Source organism: Asterias amurensis, chromosome 18 (genome assembly GCF_032118995.1).
Source record: "Asterias amurensis chromosome 18, ASM3211899v1".
Lineage (NCBI taxonomy): Eukaryota > Metazoa > Echinodermata > Asteroidea > Forcipulatida > Asteriidae > Asterias > Asterias amurensis.
Genome location: NC_092665.1, coordinates 12,829,806 through 12,847,988, shown reverse-complemented (window position 1 = coordinate 12,847,988; position 18,183 = coordinate 12,829,806). Strand labels below are relative to the sequence as shown.

At 39.2% G+C, this 18,183-nt stretch overlaps 2 protein-coding genes across 2 annotated transcripts; one reads left to right on the top strand and one right to left on the bottom strand.

The window, feature by feature from the left end:
- Positions 1–3,152: 3,152 nt before the first annotated feature.
- On the top strand, positions 3,153–8,400 carry LOC139950521 (uncharacterized). Its single transcript, XM_071949251.1, has 12 exons — positions 3,153–3,243; positions 3,938–4,066; positions 4,382–4,517; positions 4,639–4,876; positions 5,184–5,559; positions 5,707–5,871; positions 6,431–6,623; positions 6,969–7,051; positions 7,334–7,505; positions 7,668–7,842; positions 7,941–8,089; positions 8,215–8,400. The coding sequence occupies exons 1-12, from the start codon at positions 3,160–3,162 to the stop codon at positions 8,391–8,393; spliced, it is 2,079 nt and encodes a 692-aa protein (XP_071805352.1). The 5' UTR covers positions 3,153–3,159; the 3' UTR covers positions 8,394–8,400.
- Positions 8,401–8,824: 424 nt separating this feature from the next.
- LOC139950522 (P2X purinoceptor 7-like) lies at positions 8,825–10,489 on the bottom strand. The gene is made up of 3 exons (XM_071949252.1): positions 10,192–10,489; positions 9,136–9,369; positions 8,825–8,999 (listed from the first exon to the last, which is right to left on the bottom strand). Exons 1-3 carry the CDS (start codon positions 10,422–10,424, stop codon positions 8,828–8,830), a joined length of 639 nt encoding a protein of 212 aa, XP_071805353.1. The 5' UTR covers positions 10,425–10,489; the 3' UTR covers positions 8,825–8,827.
- Between the last annotated feature and the right edge of the window lie 7,694 nt (positions 10,490–18,183).

Here is an 18,183-nt window from a genome sequence, read left to right as displayed (position 1 = left end):
AACAATGCGCCCCCCCCCCCCCACTTAGAAATAAGAACTTGAGAAATACTGAATAACTTAATTTAGTTATAAGCCCAAGTGCAGGACAAACCGGTTCAGAAAAAGTTGCATCAGAAAAAGTTGCATCCTCGCACTATTGAGTTGCTAAATCATTAATAATTTTAATGGCCTGTAGATAATTGTATTCATTGTGTAAATGTGTTTATTGTGTATCTTCAAACAATTTTTAAATTTTATATTTAATCTCTATTATTATAGTCTCTAAATTGTACATTAATTTGGTTCAGGGTTTTACTCTATGATGTTTGGATGTATTTTAGTCTAATTGTGGAATAAGTCCTTTTGTGGTTAGTAACTTTTTGGACACCTCAAATGCATTTCCTTCCAACGAAAAATGTTCATTTTAGAAAATCTTTACCGACAAAATTAACACTCCCAAATCAATTAGGGATCATTAAAGAATTACGCATGTATTGGAAGAAAACATGTGCAATCACCAACATTGAAAGCATACGTATTAAAGATTCTTTTCTATTTAAAATCCTCGGGGGTAGAGTGGACTTGCTGACATTTATAAAATGTCGGTTTTGTTTTGTAATATTCATTTACAAAATAAACCAAGAAATTTAAATGTTTATTCCTTCCATGACCTTTGACCGACATTCGGTAATGTAACAGAGCATCGCCGATTCATCTTACACTTGACCATGCATGGATAACATTACCCCCGATAAAATGGAAGACTTTCGATGGCATTTTTAAAAAGTAGATTTTGTTTTGCGCTGCTTCTTTACAAACAAAATACAATAATAAAATAAGTATAATGTATTCATTATTCCTGACCTTCGACCGACGCTCTGTATTGTAGCAGAGCCTGTAGCTGATGACCATGGATAACATTAATGGGCACAGCAGTGAATGGGTGTGCTGCGGCACACAAATAAAACGTGTAGTTGGACACATGTAAAGTACAAGTAAGCCTACCCTATCAACACACGTGGAGTTGAGACACAATTCAAATTTCCCGCCCGAATAATGGAGAGAAACAAATTAAGAAAAACACCGATTTAAAAAGCCAGGGCCGAATAATCATAACCGACTATAATTTTCGATATGGACTTGTTTTTTTAGAAGGTTTGTGAAACAAATTCTGAGGTTCATTTTATTTGGAGATCCTTTCCAACAGCTGTCTGTGGCGTGCAGAGATGATTATTTATAACATGGTGACCGCGTACACTAATGCTGAGACAACCCATGCCATTGCTGACGTACGTTATGGACTGCCAACTATACACAAAAGAAGAAGGAAAATGAGAATATTTGTTAGTGATTTGCATGGACAGTGTGCCTGGTTTAACAAATAGGTTTGCATTGCTTGTTTTATAGTGGAAAGTGGAAAGTGTATACTTGGTAGTGACTCTAATGGTATGTCCGGCACATGAGGTTTGAAAATAAACAGTGAGCCCTTGTCGATTGTTGAACAAAAGTGGTAGGCCTACCTCCATGAACAGACTTACCCGTGTAGCCGTCGCTGGTGCCGGTAGTTGTTTCTTGGTCATTACTATCGATGACTTCGTACATACTCACTGTCCCACTTTGAGCGCTAGTGACGACTAGTAACGGTTTACCGTATGGGGTCTCCGACGCTTTGATAAACCTATGGATGGTCAGGGGTATTCGTTTAAAATAAACACAGCGACTGTGGGTGCGTTCATTTAGCTTCCCCGGATCGACCCCGGTGTGTGGCGGTTTTTTTTTTTCAAGGACGAACGTGTGCAGATAATTACCCACGTTCGTCCTGGAAAAAAAAACGCCACACACCGGGGTCGACCCAGGGAAGCTAAACGAACGCACCCTATGAGTGTTTACTGCTCATCAGAGCTTCTTAAACAAAACAAAACACACCGGTTGGCTAAGAGGGCGCAGTTATAGTTGGCGGGGGTGGTTTAGAGTCTTCTTCTTCTTCTTCCGTAAAAGTACAGTCCACCATCTGGGCCCAATTTCATAGAGCTGCTTAGCATAAAAATTTGCTTAGCATGAAATTTCTTCCTTGATAAAGACAGGATTACCAACCAAATTTCCGAGTGATTTTCAGGATAAGCAAACAACAGCTGAGTACTATGTAACAAGCAGTATGCAACAAACGGAAATTTGGTTGGTAATCCTGTCTTTATGAATGGCGTACTATAAACTACTTTTTGGAAGGAGGTTCATGAACCACATTAACAGTAATCACATCCATCCCAATTCCGGGGAGACGAACGTGATAAATAAACACATGATATGATCTATGAAAACGAAGAAGAAAAGGTGAAGACGTAATACAGTGGTGAAGCAACTAATTGCCTCATGTTGGGTTAGAATTGTGACGTCATACATGGATATTAAGAGAGGCGTATGACGACCCCACATATCTTAAAGACCATGCAAAATACCCCCTTCAGCTTTCGCTATTTAAAAGATCATGTATTAATAAGTACCCTACAATTTTCCTAGATTTTTACACTCATCTTGTATTTGAGAAAAAAACGAAATTCGCGGCGAAAAATTACCCCGCAACATCAGGGCTTCCCCAAACACGAGCGCCTTTCACCGATGGTGGCAGCAAACATTTTGCCAAAAATAGTGACGTAGCTGGACGTGTGGATCTTTCTGCCTGTGTAAGCGCCCCCCGCATAGCAACGGTCTGGTTGCGGACTCACACTTAGCACGGCTGACTGAACTTCTAGTTCCCGTCGTGCGTACATAGTTGTACTGAACTTTTCAATGCACACACACAATACTCTTTGTTATTACGTTTCGCTGTGGTTATGTGCTAGTGGTTGAAAGTTAGTCGCTCTTTTGTTATTTATTTTAAAGCTTTCTTCCATTATCAATATGCCAATATTTTGTGTTGTTGGTGGCTGCAATAGAAATCAGAGGGATGATTCCGAGTTGGGTTTTTACAGATTTCCCAAAGATAATGTTATCCGCCGTCAATGGGTGAAGTTTGTAGACCTTACAAGATCAGACTTCATACTTTCTAAATATTCAAGGATTTGCAAAGCCCACTTCTTGGACGATGTATTTGATGATACGTGTATCATGAAAAAGAAATTGGGAATACCTGTTCGAATGGTTCTCACACCAACTGCCATTCCTACAGAAAAGAACCCATCTATGGCTGCCGTCGATACTGCTAGTAGTAGTAGTAGTATTCCTGCCAAACGTATTCGACGAAGCAATACGTGGGTACGAAAGCGGGTAAGGACTCCTCGTATTACTTTTAAATGTACTGTAGACACATCACGCTAAAACTTTGACAACATCATTTACTTTTATTTTTTGACTCAACCGTTTATAATAGAGTAAGATTGACTACAGATCAACCTCAACCCAAGACTTTGCACACTCGTCAGCTAATGATACAATCTCCTTATCTCCTTTTAGTGCTTGGGTTTCTTTTTTGCCATTAATTCTTACACAACACGGAAACAAACCAAAGTGACCTTGCATTGCTCATCATTATTGAGGACTGCATCGCCCATTTCCAAGTAGGTGTCCTTGGAAGGGGTGCCCCGGCTTGATGGTCATTTTCAGTATCATGCTTTCACAGGTCACTGGATAATAATAGTCTTAGGCCACTGTACAGTGCCGGCTTAGTCCTTCGTTTTTTTTTTTTATAGTGTCTTTAATTAGTTCCCGACGTTATGCAACGATTGGGGGTGCAGGGTCAATCTATCTAAATCAAAAATTAAAAAGGTAGGCTTACATCCAAAAAATAAACAAGATTGAATTAATGACCCTACATTTTGGTTAAGGGTTATGTTATAAATACGTTCCAGACAAAATAATGAAATGTAAGGGGGGCTATATATCACCTCCATGATACCATAGAACACAAGAGAACAAACTTCAAATTCGAAACTAAATCACACGTTTCTGTTCCTGTGTAAAGGAATTGGATGAACTTCTTAGCCCCTCATCAAGCTGCTCTAATGCAGGGAGCCATTTACCGGTTTCTAAAGCGCCACATCCGGTCCACACTAAAGGACAACTTCAAGCTAACCCCGCTGTGATTTGCAAGGTATAAAATGGGAGCTGAGAAAGATTAAAGGGATGTTTATTGGCCCAATGACCAGGGGACTAATGTAAAGCGCATTGATACGGTTTATTGTGAAATGCGCTATATAAGAAATTATTATTATTATTAAATGTTTGCACCTCTATTATGTTTGGTGGGCGTGTGTGTGTGTGTGTGGGGGGGGGGGGTGTATCATTGTTCTATACTAAAACATCACACAGAGACAATCCTTGTATATATGTTTTTATTTATTTTTTTTATATTTTTTATAATGCAATAATAATAATAATTTACGTGTTCGTGATCCGATACAAACAGGTAGATGGAGGAATTCAGGTCGACATTAAAACGGCCGACTCAGATAAAAGCTGTCAAACATCCATTGAACGCAGGGTAGTCAAGAAACGATCCAAGAGTGTGCAAGTTAAGATTCGAAATCCAAGAATTAGCAGAGGTTTGTGCATCATGGACAAAATTTAAGCTATACACAGTTGTTTTAACTACTATAATTATTTTTATTTTATCTTTGTTGCAAATGAAATTGTTTAATTATTTCTTTCCTTATATTTTTCAAGGTGTTCAGTGGTCCCCTAAACGAAAAGACATTTCAATACAATGTGAGTTGATCAGTGCTCCGAAGCTGGAGCTTAGACCCATTTCTATTGCTCCTGACGACCAGATAAAAGCACATGAAGATATGAACCATGGTGATTGTGAAATGGACAGTGACACTAGCGACAGTGATTACTGCGAGTATGAGAGTGATGATGACTACCAACCATCAAGCGATGACGGCAGTAACGAATGTGCCCTGTAAGTTCATGCTTGTTGGAAAAATGCCATTGCAGTGTAGTAAAACGCCCCTCCCCCACAAAACAAAAATAAAAACTTTTTTCGGCTTGCAAACTTATTTATTTTATTTTATTGTCATTGAAATGTTGATTTAAAGTTGTAATTATGATTTAAATATTTTAAATATGTTCATTAAATAAGTTATTTATTTTAAAGTTTTTTTAATAATTAGTATTAATAATAATACTGATAACGAAAACTTGTCAAGTGCACAAATCCATCAAAGTGCCAATGGCGCTAAATACAATTAATTGTGGTCTCTTTGCAGTGACTCAGGCCCTGATGAGGACGCCCCTTTGCACCTCGAGCCAAAGTACACCGTATTCAGGTCGAAACTTCTTGTGCTCTTCCGAAGGTGCATGAGTTGTGCCTCCCTTGCTGAAGGGAAAGTTGATCGGACAGTTGGTACAATGGTTGTTGTAGTGCAAACATGTACCAACTGCACATCCGTCACCAAGTGGGAGAGCCAGCCCTATGTGCGGGACACACCGGCAGGGAATATTCTGCTTTCGACGGCAATACTGACTTCTGGGGCATCTGTTAGAAAAGTATTGCGAGTGTTGAACCAGTTTAGATTGGCATGCACGACGGAAAATACCTACTTCAACCACCAACGGTACTATATCCAGCCTGCTATTGTGAAGGTATACGTTTCTTCATCGATGTTTGTACACTAAAACAAAGAAAATATTGATTTAATTAAAATAATAATTAATATACATAAAATTGACTCTATATTTTTTTTTATCAACTTGGTAAAATATTCAAGTATTCGATATAATGTACTCCAGGTGTGGCAAACGGAACAAACGAAGCTAGTTAGAAACCAGCGAGGACAGAAAATTATAATTGGCGGAGACGGAAGATGTGATAGTATGGGTCACTGCGCTAAATTTGGATCATATAGTGTTATGGATCTTGGAGCCAACAAAGTATTGGATGTACAACTTGTACAGGTAAACTTTATATTTAACGTATCCCTTTTTTTATTTCTAGCACTTGGTTAAAATTTTATTTTGTCTACTCGCCTATCTATTTTAGTACCAAAACAAATACTAATAATCGATATTTTGTTATTCACTACTTGAGTTTGCTATACATTGTAAAACTCTTACTTCACTCAGAAGACCAGCCGCCTTGCGCGGCGCCTTTGTTCTTTGCTGAACTCCCTGGTTTTGTGTGACGGAACGTTTTTGGCGTTGGCTTCCATAAGTGCTCTCCAAAATTTGGCCTGCATGCTTCAAGGCCAACTTGGACAATTATTTGTCATAACCTGCCACCACTTTTTCATTTGTTCTGGGATAAATGAGTTTCGAATTTAATCGAATGAATATTCCTTGGTAAAATCATGGTAAAATTTGGTGAAAAGGTGTTGACCCACGTTGTGAAAACGCTACGCTTGTTTTGAGAAATACGTTTTTGATTGTAGATTAGCCGGCACCTCCTGGCTTAAACCTTGCATCAATTGTAACATTCATGTGCGTTATCGTGTGCTTTTTATATACTCGATTTCAGAGCAATGAGGTGAAAAACTCAAACGCCATGGAACTTGAAGGTCTAAAACGTTCCGTCAAATGGATGGCATCAAAGAACGTGGAAATAGACACCATCGTGACAGACAGACACCTACAGGTCGCCAAGTGGATTCGGGAGAACCTTTGTGAAAATGGGGTGTCACACTACTTCGATGTTTGGCACATCGCTAAAGGTAATCCTATTACTTCTGTTTATTGGGTTCGTTTGCAGAGATGCCACGTCCAGAGGCCAGCTTTGCGTGAGATTTTTCAAAGCTCACCACCACCCCTCCACCCCCCCCCCCCCCCCCCCCCCACCCCCGGAAAAAATCGTCAGATTTAGAAGGCCTTTCGAAATCGCCGCCGGATTTTTTTTTTTTTTTTTTTTATAAAATAAAAAAAATAAATAAAAAAATGCAGAAACTTGGGCATCATGGCACAGGTGTTCACTTGTTGTCAGTTCAACAAGTTTCATGAATGTTTCAAGTGTTTCAGGAGACAACAATCATTATAAAGGATTCACATAATGTTGTTCACAGGAATAAAAAAGAAGATGGTTGCTTGTGGCCGACAGAAGGACTGTGGCATCATTGTGGACTGGATTAAAGCCATTGTGAGCCAAGTAAGTTAATTATTCGACAACTTGCTCTTTACTAATGAACTTATTAATTTTATTGTGAATGCATAGGGCATGCATGCATCACAAGCTTATATAAATAATTAAATAATGTGATTCCTTTGGCAGGTGAGAAATGTTCAGATTTCATGAATTAAGAATTATTTTCCAATGGTATTGTAAATTGCGTTACACTCCTTTCCCACCCAGTCAGCATTGGGAAAACCACGTGGAGTCTGTTAAAATGGGATTTAATTAAGTTCAATCAAATTTGACTATTTTTAACAGATATACTGGATAGCTTCATCCACTTCATCCGGGGACGGAGAACTGATGGCAGCTAAATTCAAATCCACAAGCCGTCACATCATAAATGTGCACGAAGAACATGACGAGCCCTACCCGGTCTGTGCACATGGGCCACTAACTGGACAACGAAAAAAAAAATGGTTTCAGCCAGGTAATTTTAGATGTGGTACTCTTGAATTAGTCAGGGGGTAGTCATGGGGGGAGTAGGTGATTAAAAACCTCAAACAACCAGGGATGTAGATGAATGTATAAATGCATTTTGTTTATTTTATGTAAAAACCTTAATTAAATATTTTGTTTTTTTAATACACAGGTTCCAAACCATATGAATTGTTGGTTACCAAAATATTCGACAATACGAGAATGCAGAAAGCCATCTACAAGCTCTCCCCCTACATGCAGACGTCGGGAATTGAGGGATTCCATTCACTGATAAACCAGTTCGCCCCCAAAATGGTTGCCTTTTCATATGAAGGAATGACATGCAGGTAATCTTTCGTGAACAATAGTCTCATTTACTGTATTTCAGTTACCTTTTTATAAAATCAGACAATATCTTAGAAGGTTTTCCCCTTATACATTCAAGGTTATATTTGTCTGCTCTTCACTACAACGAAAACGCTGGGAGGGTTCAGGCAAAGAGCAAAGACGGAAAACTACAGTATGGAATACAATATCCTCGAGCGAAGAGTGGAGGCCACACTGTCGTGAAAGTTCTTCAAGGTGAAACATTTAGTAAGTATTTTGTTATGCAAGCTTGTTTCACACTAGAGATAAACAAAAACTGTGTTGGAATGCATACGAGTTAATGCACAAATACATTATGCAACATTATGTTTAAATATTTTCTTTCTTTTCAGATTATGCCGATCAGGTCACAGTTTTAGCATTAGAAAACTGTTCAGGCGGTGACAAAACACTACGGCAGAGAACACCAATATTGGCAAAGAAACCACTACCCGTCTGTTCAAAATACCAGAAGCCCACCAAGGAAGATGCCATTAGCAACTTAACATCCCGTTTTAATACAAACAACTGAATCAAGTTGTACACAGTTTTCAGACAAAGTTGGTGTATAAGATGTACATTATGATTATGAAACACATGTGTGCGCTTTGAGAATCCTATAGGACAGGGAAGCAGGGCTCAGTATCATGGCTCTGTTTAATTCGGCCCATATCACTTCCAAAAAGCAGAAACTAGTTAATAATTAATAATAAGGCAGTAATAATGATTGCAAGAGTAATAACCATGGCCATAAAGAAAACAAAACTTAAAAAACATTACTGGCCTCATTATGGCAAACTTTGAAATTACAATCAAAAATATTATGAACAGTGCCTCTGACAGGGTGAAATTGTTCCAGGAGTGAAGTTTACAGTATTTACAAGTTTATTTACAAAAGTAAGCATATTTCTAACACAACATTCTGCCATTATATGTTTTCCAGTAAGCAGTATGTTACTCTGAATTCTAATAATCATCTAAGGGCGGAAATCTAAAACCTTTATAGGTGCTGTTGACATCAGGATGGGTGGCTCTGATTTTCAACATCACACACGATGGTAGCGGTACCCGGTTGTGACGGCCGAGGAATCCCCAGCACCACCGAACTACTTGGCGATATGCCACATGGCGATATTTGCTGTAGAGTGTTAAGAAAAATGGAACAAATATTAAGTTAATATGACCGGGTTTTGAGGTTAATGATTATTTTAAAATGGGTAGGGGCAAAGCATTTGTCCCCCAAAATGTATTAAATAAATAGCATTGTGTTTTACCTGGCCAAATCACCAAGAACTGGGTTATTGTATTGTTGACGATATTGTAAGTATGCTGTCTGTAAAACGGCAGTGTTCAAACAAACAGCATCGAAAAATGGGTGGGTTGTAAAACACACGCCTGGGTCCAGTGTTTGGTCAATTTCCTGGAACTTCTTTTCCATCTTCTCCTCCTCTCTGCAGCATCGGTGGTTCTGGATGTTGTCCATTATTGCGCATTCGCCACAGGTACACCTTCAACAAAAATAACCCATAGAGGAAATTTCGAGTTAAAAAAAGAGTTAAACGCCTCAGGGACAAACCAAATAAAAAATAATATGTTTTACTGTACTGGATGCCTATTTCAAACTTGTTTTGTCATGTGTATTTATTCTGAAGTGAAAATATTATAAATAAATAACAAAACGTGAAAGAAAAGTTCAGTTGTTATAAATTATTAGCTCGAAAAGGTGTGTAAAAATAAAAGTACAGGGACGAGTAGTAATATGTGTCAATGTAAAAAAAAATGCATTCCACATTGTTATTGTGTCACGCAACTGTTGAAAACATCAATGTAACAAGAAGTTGTCGAAACTGTTTTTCTTATTGTAAACAATTAAATGATGATTAACGCATGGCAAGTAATTTGCAATAAGGTCAAAAGATTCAAAAACATTAAACATAAAATTCAAGACAGACAACAGGAAACGGGTTTAAATACAAGCCGACTATTTTAAATCACGAATAGCCTTCATGTTAGTGCAAGGTTCTCATACACAGACAACGTGTACATAAAGTACATGATGTACATGTATAGTGTACATACACACTGCACGTTGTGCGTGTGGTACATACATGTAGTCTGGTGTCACACACAAGGCGAAGGTCGCCACAACTGTACTGTTTATGCGAAACAAAAAACAAAGATATTTTCCTAGACACTACCATGAGAAATTCACTATAGACAAACACTTACACTTCATGAAACTTGTGAGTCAAGTTTGCAAATATTCATGGTGACCTTTGTGCGTGTTTTGTCGTAAAAATTTCAGAAAAAGAAAAGGTAAATGTGCCTACCAATCTGTGTTGTTCCGCCGGTGTTCAAGATCGTCGGCATCCGCATCGTCTTCGGGGTCCTCAGGTTCATCATCGGGCAATTCGGGTTCGAATTGGTATGGTTCAATCCCCTGAATTTCATTTTGTTCCAGATCAGAATCCTCTTCATCGAATGAAGAAGATGAACAATATAACTGTTCACCACTTGCACTCGATACTTCTTCAAAATCGAGTTCGCTTTCAGACGACGACATGCTTCAGTTGGTTTTACTTTCGCTGTTATTATAGTGTTGTGTGTGTTGCATGCTTGCGTGTGCGACGTGTATTACATGGCATCTGTCCCCGGCGCAGTAAACAGTCGTTTGCTTATCTCCCACGTCCAGTGACATCACCGTTTGGGCCTTTCTCAAAATGCACCCGACGGCTTTTGTTTGAGTTTTGGCTGCGCGCAGGCAGACGCAAAGCACTTTTTCATATTTTTTTTCCGGGAAATTAAAAATTGTTACACATAATCATTTGGGTCATTTGTACTAGTAAATATACAATGTTTAAAATGGTGAAATTTATTGTTACCATTTTGTACGGTCTTTAAATAAAATCAGTACAAACTACATCGACGGTTACTAACACTACTGAATCCACCCTTATTTATTCTTTCTCGACGTCTTGTTAGACGCCGTGGACTCAGGCGCTCTTGTTTTCACTTCGTGAAATTACAAACGGGACATAAAAAACGTCTCGTTTGTGCTGCGTGGTTTAGTGCTTCGGCGATCCGTGATTTAAACAATCACCATTCGCACTTCAAAGTGGTATCCGGATTGAGCCCCAAAAGTACCCAAACTCTTAAAGGCAGTGGACACTATTGGTAATTACTCAAAATAATTATTAGCATAAAACCTTTCTTGGTGACGAGTAATGGGGAAAGGCTGATGGTATAAAACATTGTGAGAAACGGCTCCCTCTGAAGTGCCATAGTTTTCGAGAAAGAAGTAATTTTCCACGAATTTGATTTCGAGACCTCAGATTTAGAACTTGAGGTCTCGAAATCAACGATCTAAACGCACACAACTTCGTATGACAAGGGTGCTTTTTTCTGTCATTATTATCTCGCAACTTCGATGACCGATTGAGCTCAAATTTTCACAGGTTAGTTATTTTATGCATATGTTGAGATACACCAACTGTGAAGGCTAGTCTTTGACACTTTACCAATAGTGTCCACTAAAATAGGGAGTGTCAAAGAAGTAAAACACAACGGCCTACCTCCAGCCATATCGCTGGGATCCAGTAGGAGATTACGCCAGGATTTGAAACCCAGGGAATAGATATCAACAATCGTCTCGGATACCAGGTCGATAACGGCGATTGCATTGTTTTGCTATAAAAAACAGCAGGGAAGGCAGTTGGAAAAAAAAATTTCATCGCCACCAGGGCCCAATTTTATAGAGGCTCTAAGCACAAAAATTTGCTTAGCATGAAATTTCTTCCTTGACAAAAACAACATACAGTTTTTGAGAAAGAGTTAATTTAAATATTAAAAGACTTCACGCCTGAAGCCTAGTCATCTGAAACCACACAAAATTGTTTGCAACAATTTGGTTGGTTTATCTTTCATTATTCTCCTTGCAACTTCGATGACCAATTAAGCCCAAAATGTCCACAGGTTTATCATTTCCACAGGTTTATCATACCTATGTAGGCCTTGGTGTCGTCATGATTTAAAGCGATATACTCCGGTTCCAGAGACTGGGATAGATTGTTTGAACTCTGACCCAACTCTCCTTTATACGGCCACCTGACTCCCTGACGAACGTATTGATCCGCCCTGCAAGCGAATAAATATTTGTAATAAAAACTCACTTTACCAATGCTTTTCAGATGAGCCTTCTTATTTCTTATTAAAGGCACTGTACACGTTTGGTAATTGTCAAAGACCAGTCTTCTCACTTGGTGTATCCCTTCATAACCACAATATAATAAGCCTGTGGAAATTTGGGCTCAATCGGTCATCGAGGTTGCGAGAAAATGATGGAAGAAAAAACACCATTGTTGGACGAATTTGTGTGCTTTCAGATGAGAATAACAGACTTCTAGCTAGAAGTCTTTTAATATTTTGGTGAGAAATTACCTCTTTCTCAAAAACTACGTAATTTCAGAGGGAGTCGTTTCCCACAATGTTTTATACTACCAACAGCTTTCCAAGACAGTTTTTAAGTAAATTTTTGTTTTAAGTAATTACCAAACGTGTACCTTCCCGTTCACTGTAATGCAATGCTAATTCTTGTCCTATAAATAACTAACGCTTCATTCACAATGGAGTTTTGACTCTGCTTTTGTCTACAGTTCGATGTTTTTGTCAAACAACTTCACATAATGAGGCAATCCAAGACAAGACTGGTTCCCTGTTTTTATCCGTAAGGATGAAGACAGTAGGCACTGGTCTACGGGCCATTGAATTTCATTTTGATACAATGATTTCATTGGATCAACGTAGAGTGACGTATAGCTTTCCGTGTCTTGATTGGTCCGAAGTGATCATTGTCAGCTGTTTTGTCGGTTGTCTGCATGCAGCGGACATACCAATGCTGGTATAATTTTATAAAGTACATACGTGTTTGCACAACTGTTAATGTATACATGCACGTATGATTTGACTGCAAATATGGCCATGTGATGGATGCAAGGTCAATACGCTTAAGTCGCAAGCATCGAAGAGTGACGTCAGAGGTTCAGTCTCAATCAATACATGGTTTCAGTAGACTGTAGTCAAAGGCCCTGTCAAATAATTCCCACCTGTGATACACGGAAAATATTGTGAGATATAAAATATTATTTTGTCTATATACCTGGAATTGAACGACTTGAAGTCTAAGTTCACGACATTTGAGTTGACGCCATCAACGTGGATGAGCGAGACGGACCCTTCAGCGTCAACGATGTAGCCCGAGTCCTCGTACGGCTCGCCTTCATTGACAACCACGATCGTACCACAGTCCTCGGTGAATTGCAGCATATCTGGCCTATCACCAACTGAAAGAAGTAAAACGCTAATTTATTGTATTACACATCCGGCGGTCCCAGGGAGTTCTGTCCGCCGGAAATTCTGTCCCCCCATATGGAAAATTAACGTGGGCCATCTTACGTTTATGATGTCACCATCCAGCAGTAATTCTCAACATGTTAAATGGCACTTCCAGGCCTCCGTTGTACGGTACTATCAGAGCCAGTATGTTACATAATTAGAGACGGCCTATGTGGGAATCAATGGCCAGGTTGTGATTATTTGGAAATTCGTAGTGACGTTTCGCGAATGGGCCTCTATTTACGTACCTTTTATCATTGCCAGTGTTTCCAGCTGACCACTCTGTGCGTCGTAAACTCTGTACAATCCAACAGTGCCCGGATGTCCATCCAGAGCCACGCCCACCACATTACCGCATAATTCTACGTCATTTCCTACAGCGGGAAGTGCCTCGTGGTAAACGACAACGGGCTGTGTGACGTCAGAGTAATCCGTGACGTGAATGAAACTGTCACCTTTTGAAGAAAAACACGGATACATTATCATACTGTTATAGCACTTTAACTTGAATAAAGTGCTATTCATAAAATATACATTGGACAGTTTCTCTATTTTGATTGGTTGAGAGGACATCACGTGGTGGTGTTTAAACGGATGATATCACCACATACAAGACCCGATCTGGAACGAGGCTTGTTATATTATTCGCAAAAGCGTAGGGTGTCACAACAAAGACACACGAGTTCGGTGGTCTAATGGTAAGAGATCTGCTTTCGCAGTGGTTAGCGATCTGCTCCAGCAAGGCAAACCTAGTAGGTTCGAATCCCACCCGTTTTATAAAACACATTGGGTAAGGATTGAAGGGGTTAAGTTCTGATACAAACATGAGTTGTGTACACCGTGTTTGTAAAAAATACAACCACTATACATGTGAAGTTTTTCTTTATAAATCTTTTTTGAAAGAACCATTATTACATGAAGATACTCGTGTAGTGGTTAAGAAATGTCAGTTTTAGATGTGGTAGGCAACCGTTATAGAGGGAAACCTCAAACAATCACGTAGGGTCTGAACAATCAATCCACACGATTCAAGCTTTCGTCCCTGGATTTAAACTGGGGTGCACTAAAAGTTCACATGCTAAAATGTGCACCTTAGTTTATAATGGTGAATTATTCATGTTTAGAGCATTGTTAATTAAGGGTTCCAACAGCTGGTGTGGATGTTTTGTATTGTCATTTATGAGCTAGCAACTCTTAGTGTAACTTTTGACATTACAAACAATAAGCTCCCCCATTTAATTGTTTACATCTGTTTTCATAAATATAAAAGCCATCAAAGTGCAGTAATTGGGATAATTACACTGCAAAAACGTTGGTCAAATCATTTGTTGGGCAAAGTAACTTCAACAATTATTGGTCGATAATTGCCCAACAAAACCAGTAGTTGGTGTTGTTGGGCAAACATTTTGTTTGCCAATTTTTTGTTTAAAAAGCGGAATAAAAGTTGGGCAAGTGTTGGGCAAATAATTCGTAATCTGAATTTATCATAACTGTTGGTTACACTTTTGCTTATTTATTGGGCAACTTTTTTGGTAATTTTAATTAATTTTGATTGTTGGTTAAAATAATGCACATTAGTTGGTCAAAATCATCCAATCATGCGCACTACGATCAAAGAGTTGCCCAAAAGTTGGGTATGGTATAAAAAACATAACGATATTTTCCAACATGGCGAGTGGAGGAGTGGCTGTGACGAGCGGGGTTGTCCAGTAGATATAGATCCAATTTGAAGGTTAGTTTTTAACTAAATATGAAGTTGTGTTTTCTATTCAGTCGTACATAGTCGTGACAGTTGCAGAGGGAGCAACACAGTGACACAAGTTGAATTAGTTTCAGTTTTTTGTTTCAGTTTTATCATGCCATTATGTGCAATGCCGGTTGTGGCATGTATGCGTGTGCTTGCGCTGCAACTGTCACGACCGTGTACAACAACTGAACAGGCAACAAACTGTATTTAGTTGAAAACTAACCTTCCAAAGCATCTACAAACCACTGAGCACCCTCTCGATTTTGAGAGAGATGTCGAGGTCACAGCTCACTACCGTTTGCCAACGTGGAAAAGATATTTTCTATGCCTGGTTGTATGACGTATCACAGGAGAAACTGTAAATCAAAGGGTTAAATATATTCACCATTTGTTGGATAACACCGAAAAGGGTTAAATCATTAATAAAATCATCGCCCAATAAGTGTGTTATTGATAATGTATTAAATACCCAGAAAATGGGTAAACAAAATATTACCCAACTGTTGGTTAGCAAAATATACCCAACTATTGATAAGGATATATTACCCAATTATTTGGCAATCAGAGTGCCCAACTTTGATGGGTAATATTTTGCCCAAAAGTTGGAGGAGTTCACTATTCGCCCTTAATTGGGTAAAAAGTTGGGCATTTTTTTACCCAATTTTTTTACAGTGTATGTCGAACAGCAGTGCAAGCTGAAGTTTGATTTAACTCCAGTTTGTAGAACAGAGACCTAATTATAATTGTTAGTTAATTTTGTTCACCATGACATCATTAGATGTCAGGTCACGCTAATTCAATTCTTATTAGGTAGCCAAAGATCTCTCCTGAAAGGAAGTGACCACGTGTCATGGAGTCGTATTGTTTGATCTTTCTTATAGCTCATCAGTCGGACATTTCCCTTGGATGTGCCAAAATTGCTGTTTCTGTAAAAACAAATTGCTACGATATGGGCCAAGAGCTAATATATTTTTTTTTTATTCATTACGTTTTCTGACATCTTCTTCAAAGATCGCTCCGACAAGCGTAATTACACCAAATTCAAAACTTACAAAGTCTCGAAACGGCCTGAATTGTGCACCACTGCATGCTTTCCTCACTTAAAGGCAGTGGACACTATTGGTAATGACTCAAAATAATTATTAGCATAAAACCTCACTTGGTGACGAGTATTGGGGAGAGGTTGATGGTATAAAACATTGTGAGAAACGGCTCCCTCTGAAGTGCCATAGTTTTCGAGAAAGAAGTAATTTTCCAAGAATTTGATTTCGAGACCTCAGATTTAGAACTTGAGGTCTCGAAGTCAACCATCTAAACGCACACAACTTCGTGTGACAAGGGTGTTTTTTCTTTCATTATTATCTCGCAACTTTGACGACCGCTTGAGCTCACATTTTCACAGGTTAGTTATTTTATGCATATGTTCAGATACACCAACTGTGAAGGCTAGTCTTTGACAATTACCAATAGTGTCCACTGCCTTTAAAACGCATGAAAACGGCTTTGATCTGTACCCACCATTTCTAATACATACAGCTTTTGGATGCGCCCACCGTTTCCCATTACCTATAATAACACAGCTTTTAGGAAGCGCCTGGGGATAGGCACGCAGTATCGCTTCTCCATGCTCACTTACAATGCCTCAAAAATTGCTGGAATCAGTTTTTTGATAATTTATATTATCTACTTTGTTATTTGAGTCAGTATGTTGAAAATCGCTGGAAATGTGCGCCGGCCGTTTCATTCATATAATGCTCGAGCAAGATTAAAACAAATCCCATTGTGTTCTTTGCGCTGATGATCTTTCCTATAGACTGGGCACGCAAACTCTGCAGATGAACAGAGGGCTTAGGCAGTTGATCAACATTCTTTTCATTAAATCAAGCACTGACGACATATCTTAGCCGACGAATACCCACACAAACACTCAATCTCTAGTTATCTTTATTCTTTGTCCCCGATGCAAATTTAACTTCGATTTCCCCACAAAAAAACAAAAAACAAATTTCAAATTGCATGATGATGACCTAAAAAAAAAAAAAAAAAAACTCACCGACAGTGTACACCGTCGCCGTCGCTGCGTCGTACACGCACTGTTCCGCGGCACCAGTATCTCGGGCGAAAAGTCCGTCCCCGCTCGGTGCGTACCCGTACGGTAGGTAGACAGTCGACAGCTCACAGAGTGTCATCGCAGCTTCCGCAAAGAACACCAAGGACAGAAGGATCGCTACCTTAAGAGTCCACATTTTGTTGCTAGGAGACTTTACAACAAACCGTGTCCGTGCCAAATGATATTTACGGCACGGATGACGAGAATTGTAACTGAAATGATTGTATCCAATGAAATCGCTGGTTCTAAAAAGCTAGTACCTGTCTTTATCCAGGCCTATAGTCTAACCTGGCTACTGTTATTAATGCAAACGTATTAGGCAGGATTAATCACAAGGTGGCGCCCTGCTACACTTAACCAATGCAACCCTCAGATTGGTCCCTTGTCTTTATCCGCAAGGATAAAGATAGGTTTTACAGAACCAGTATTAATTTGCTATAGATACAATAATTTCATTGGATAAACGTGCAGTGACGTATTAGCTTCCATATAATTATCTGTGGTTTGATTGGTCAAAGGTGGATGTCAGCTGCAATTTCGGTTGCCACGTGTGACTGCAGCGTGCTTTGTACTGTTTGTGTTTTCAAAGGTGATAATACTGACAGGAATTGACGTAGGCGTAATTCACGAGCCTGGAGTGTGTAGACTAGACTTGACTCAAGTCCCAATCCCGTGCCATCGCCAGAAAACGAATGTTTTGTGATGCTCTGCATTCTCTGCATTGGACCAAAATAGCTACATTTTGACGGTGAATAATGCTTAGGGACCTCTCGCACGAGAACGGGACTTGAATCAAGTCTAGAGTGTAACGCCAGATGCTGAGGCAAGCAACCATTGGCAAACTAAACACTTATGTTAGCCACAGTTATTATCATTGGTCATACATGTACAGTCATGTACATGTCCGCCGGATGATTTTTGCATAGCCCGGACACGACTGGTCTTATAGACGTCACAAGAGGGCAGTCTACGATCGCAAAGTTAAGAGCAGTATCAGTGATTTAAAACATCACGGCTCTGGCAAAATTACAAACCCCCACCCTCCCCCCCCCCTCCCCCCATCACTTGTCAGTC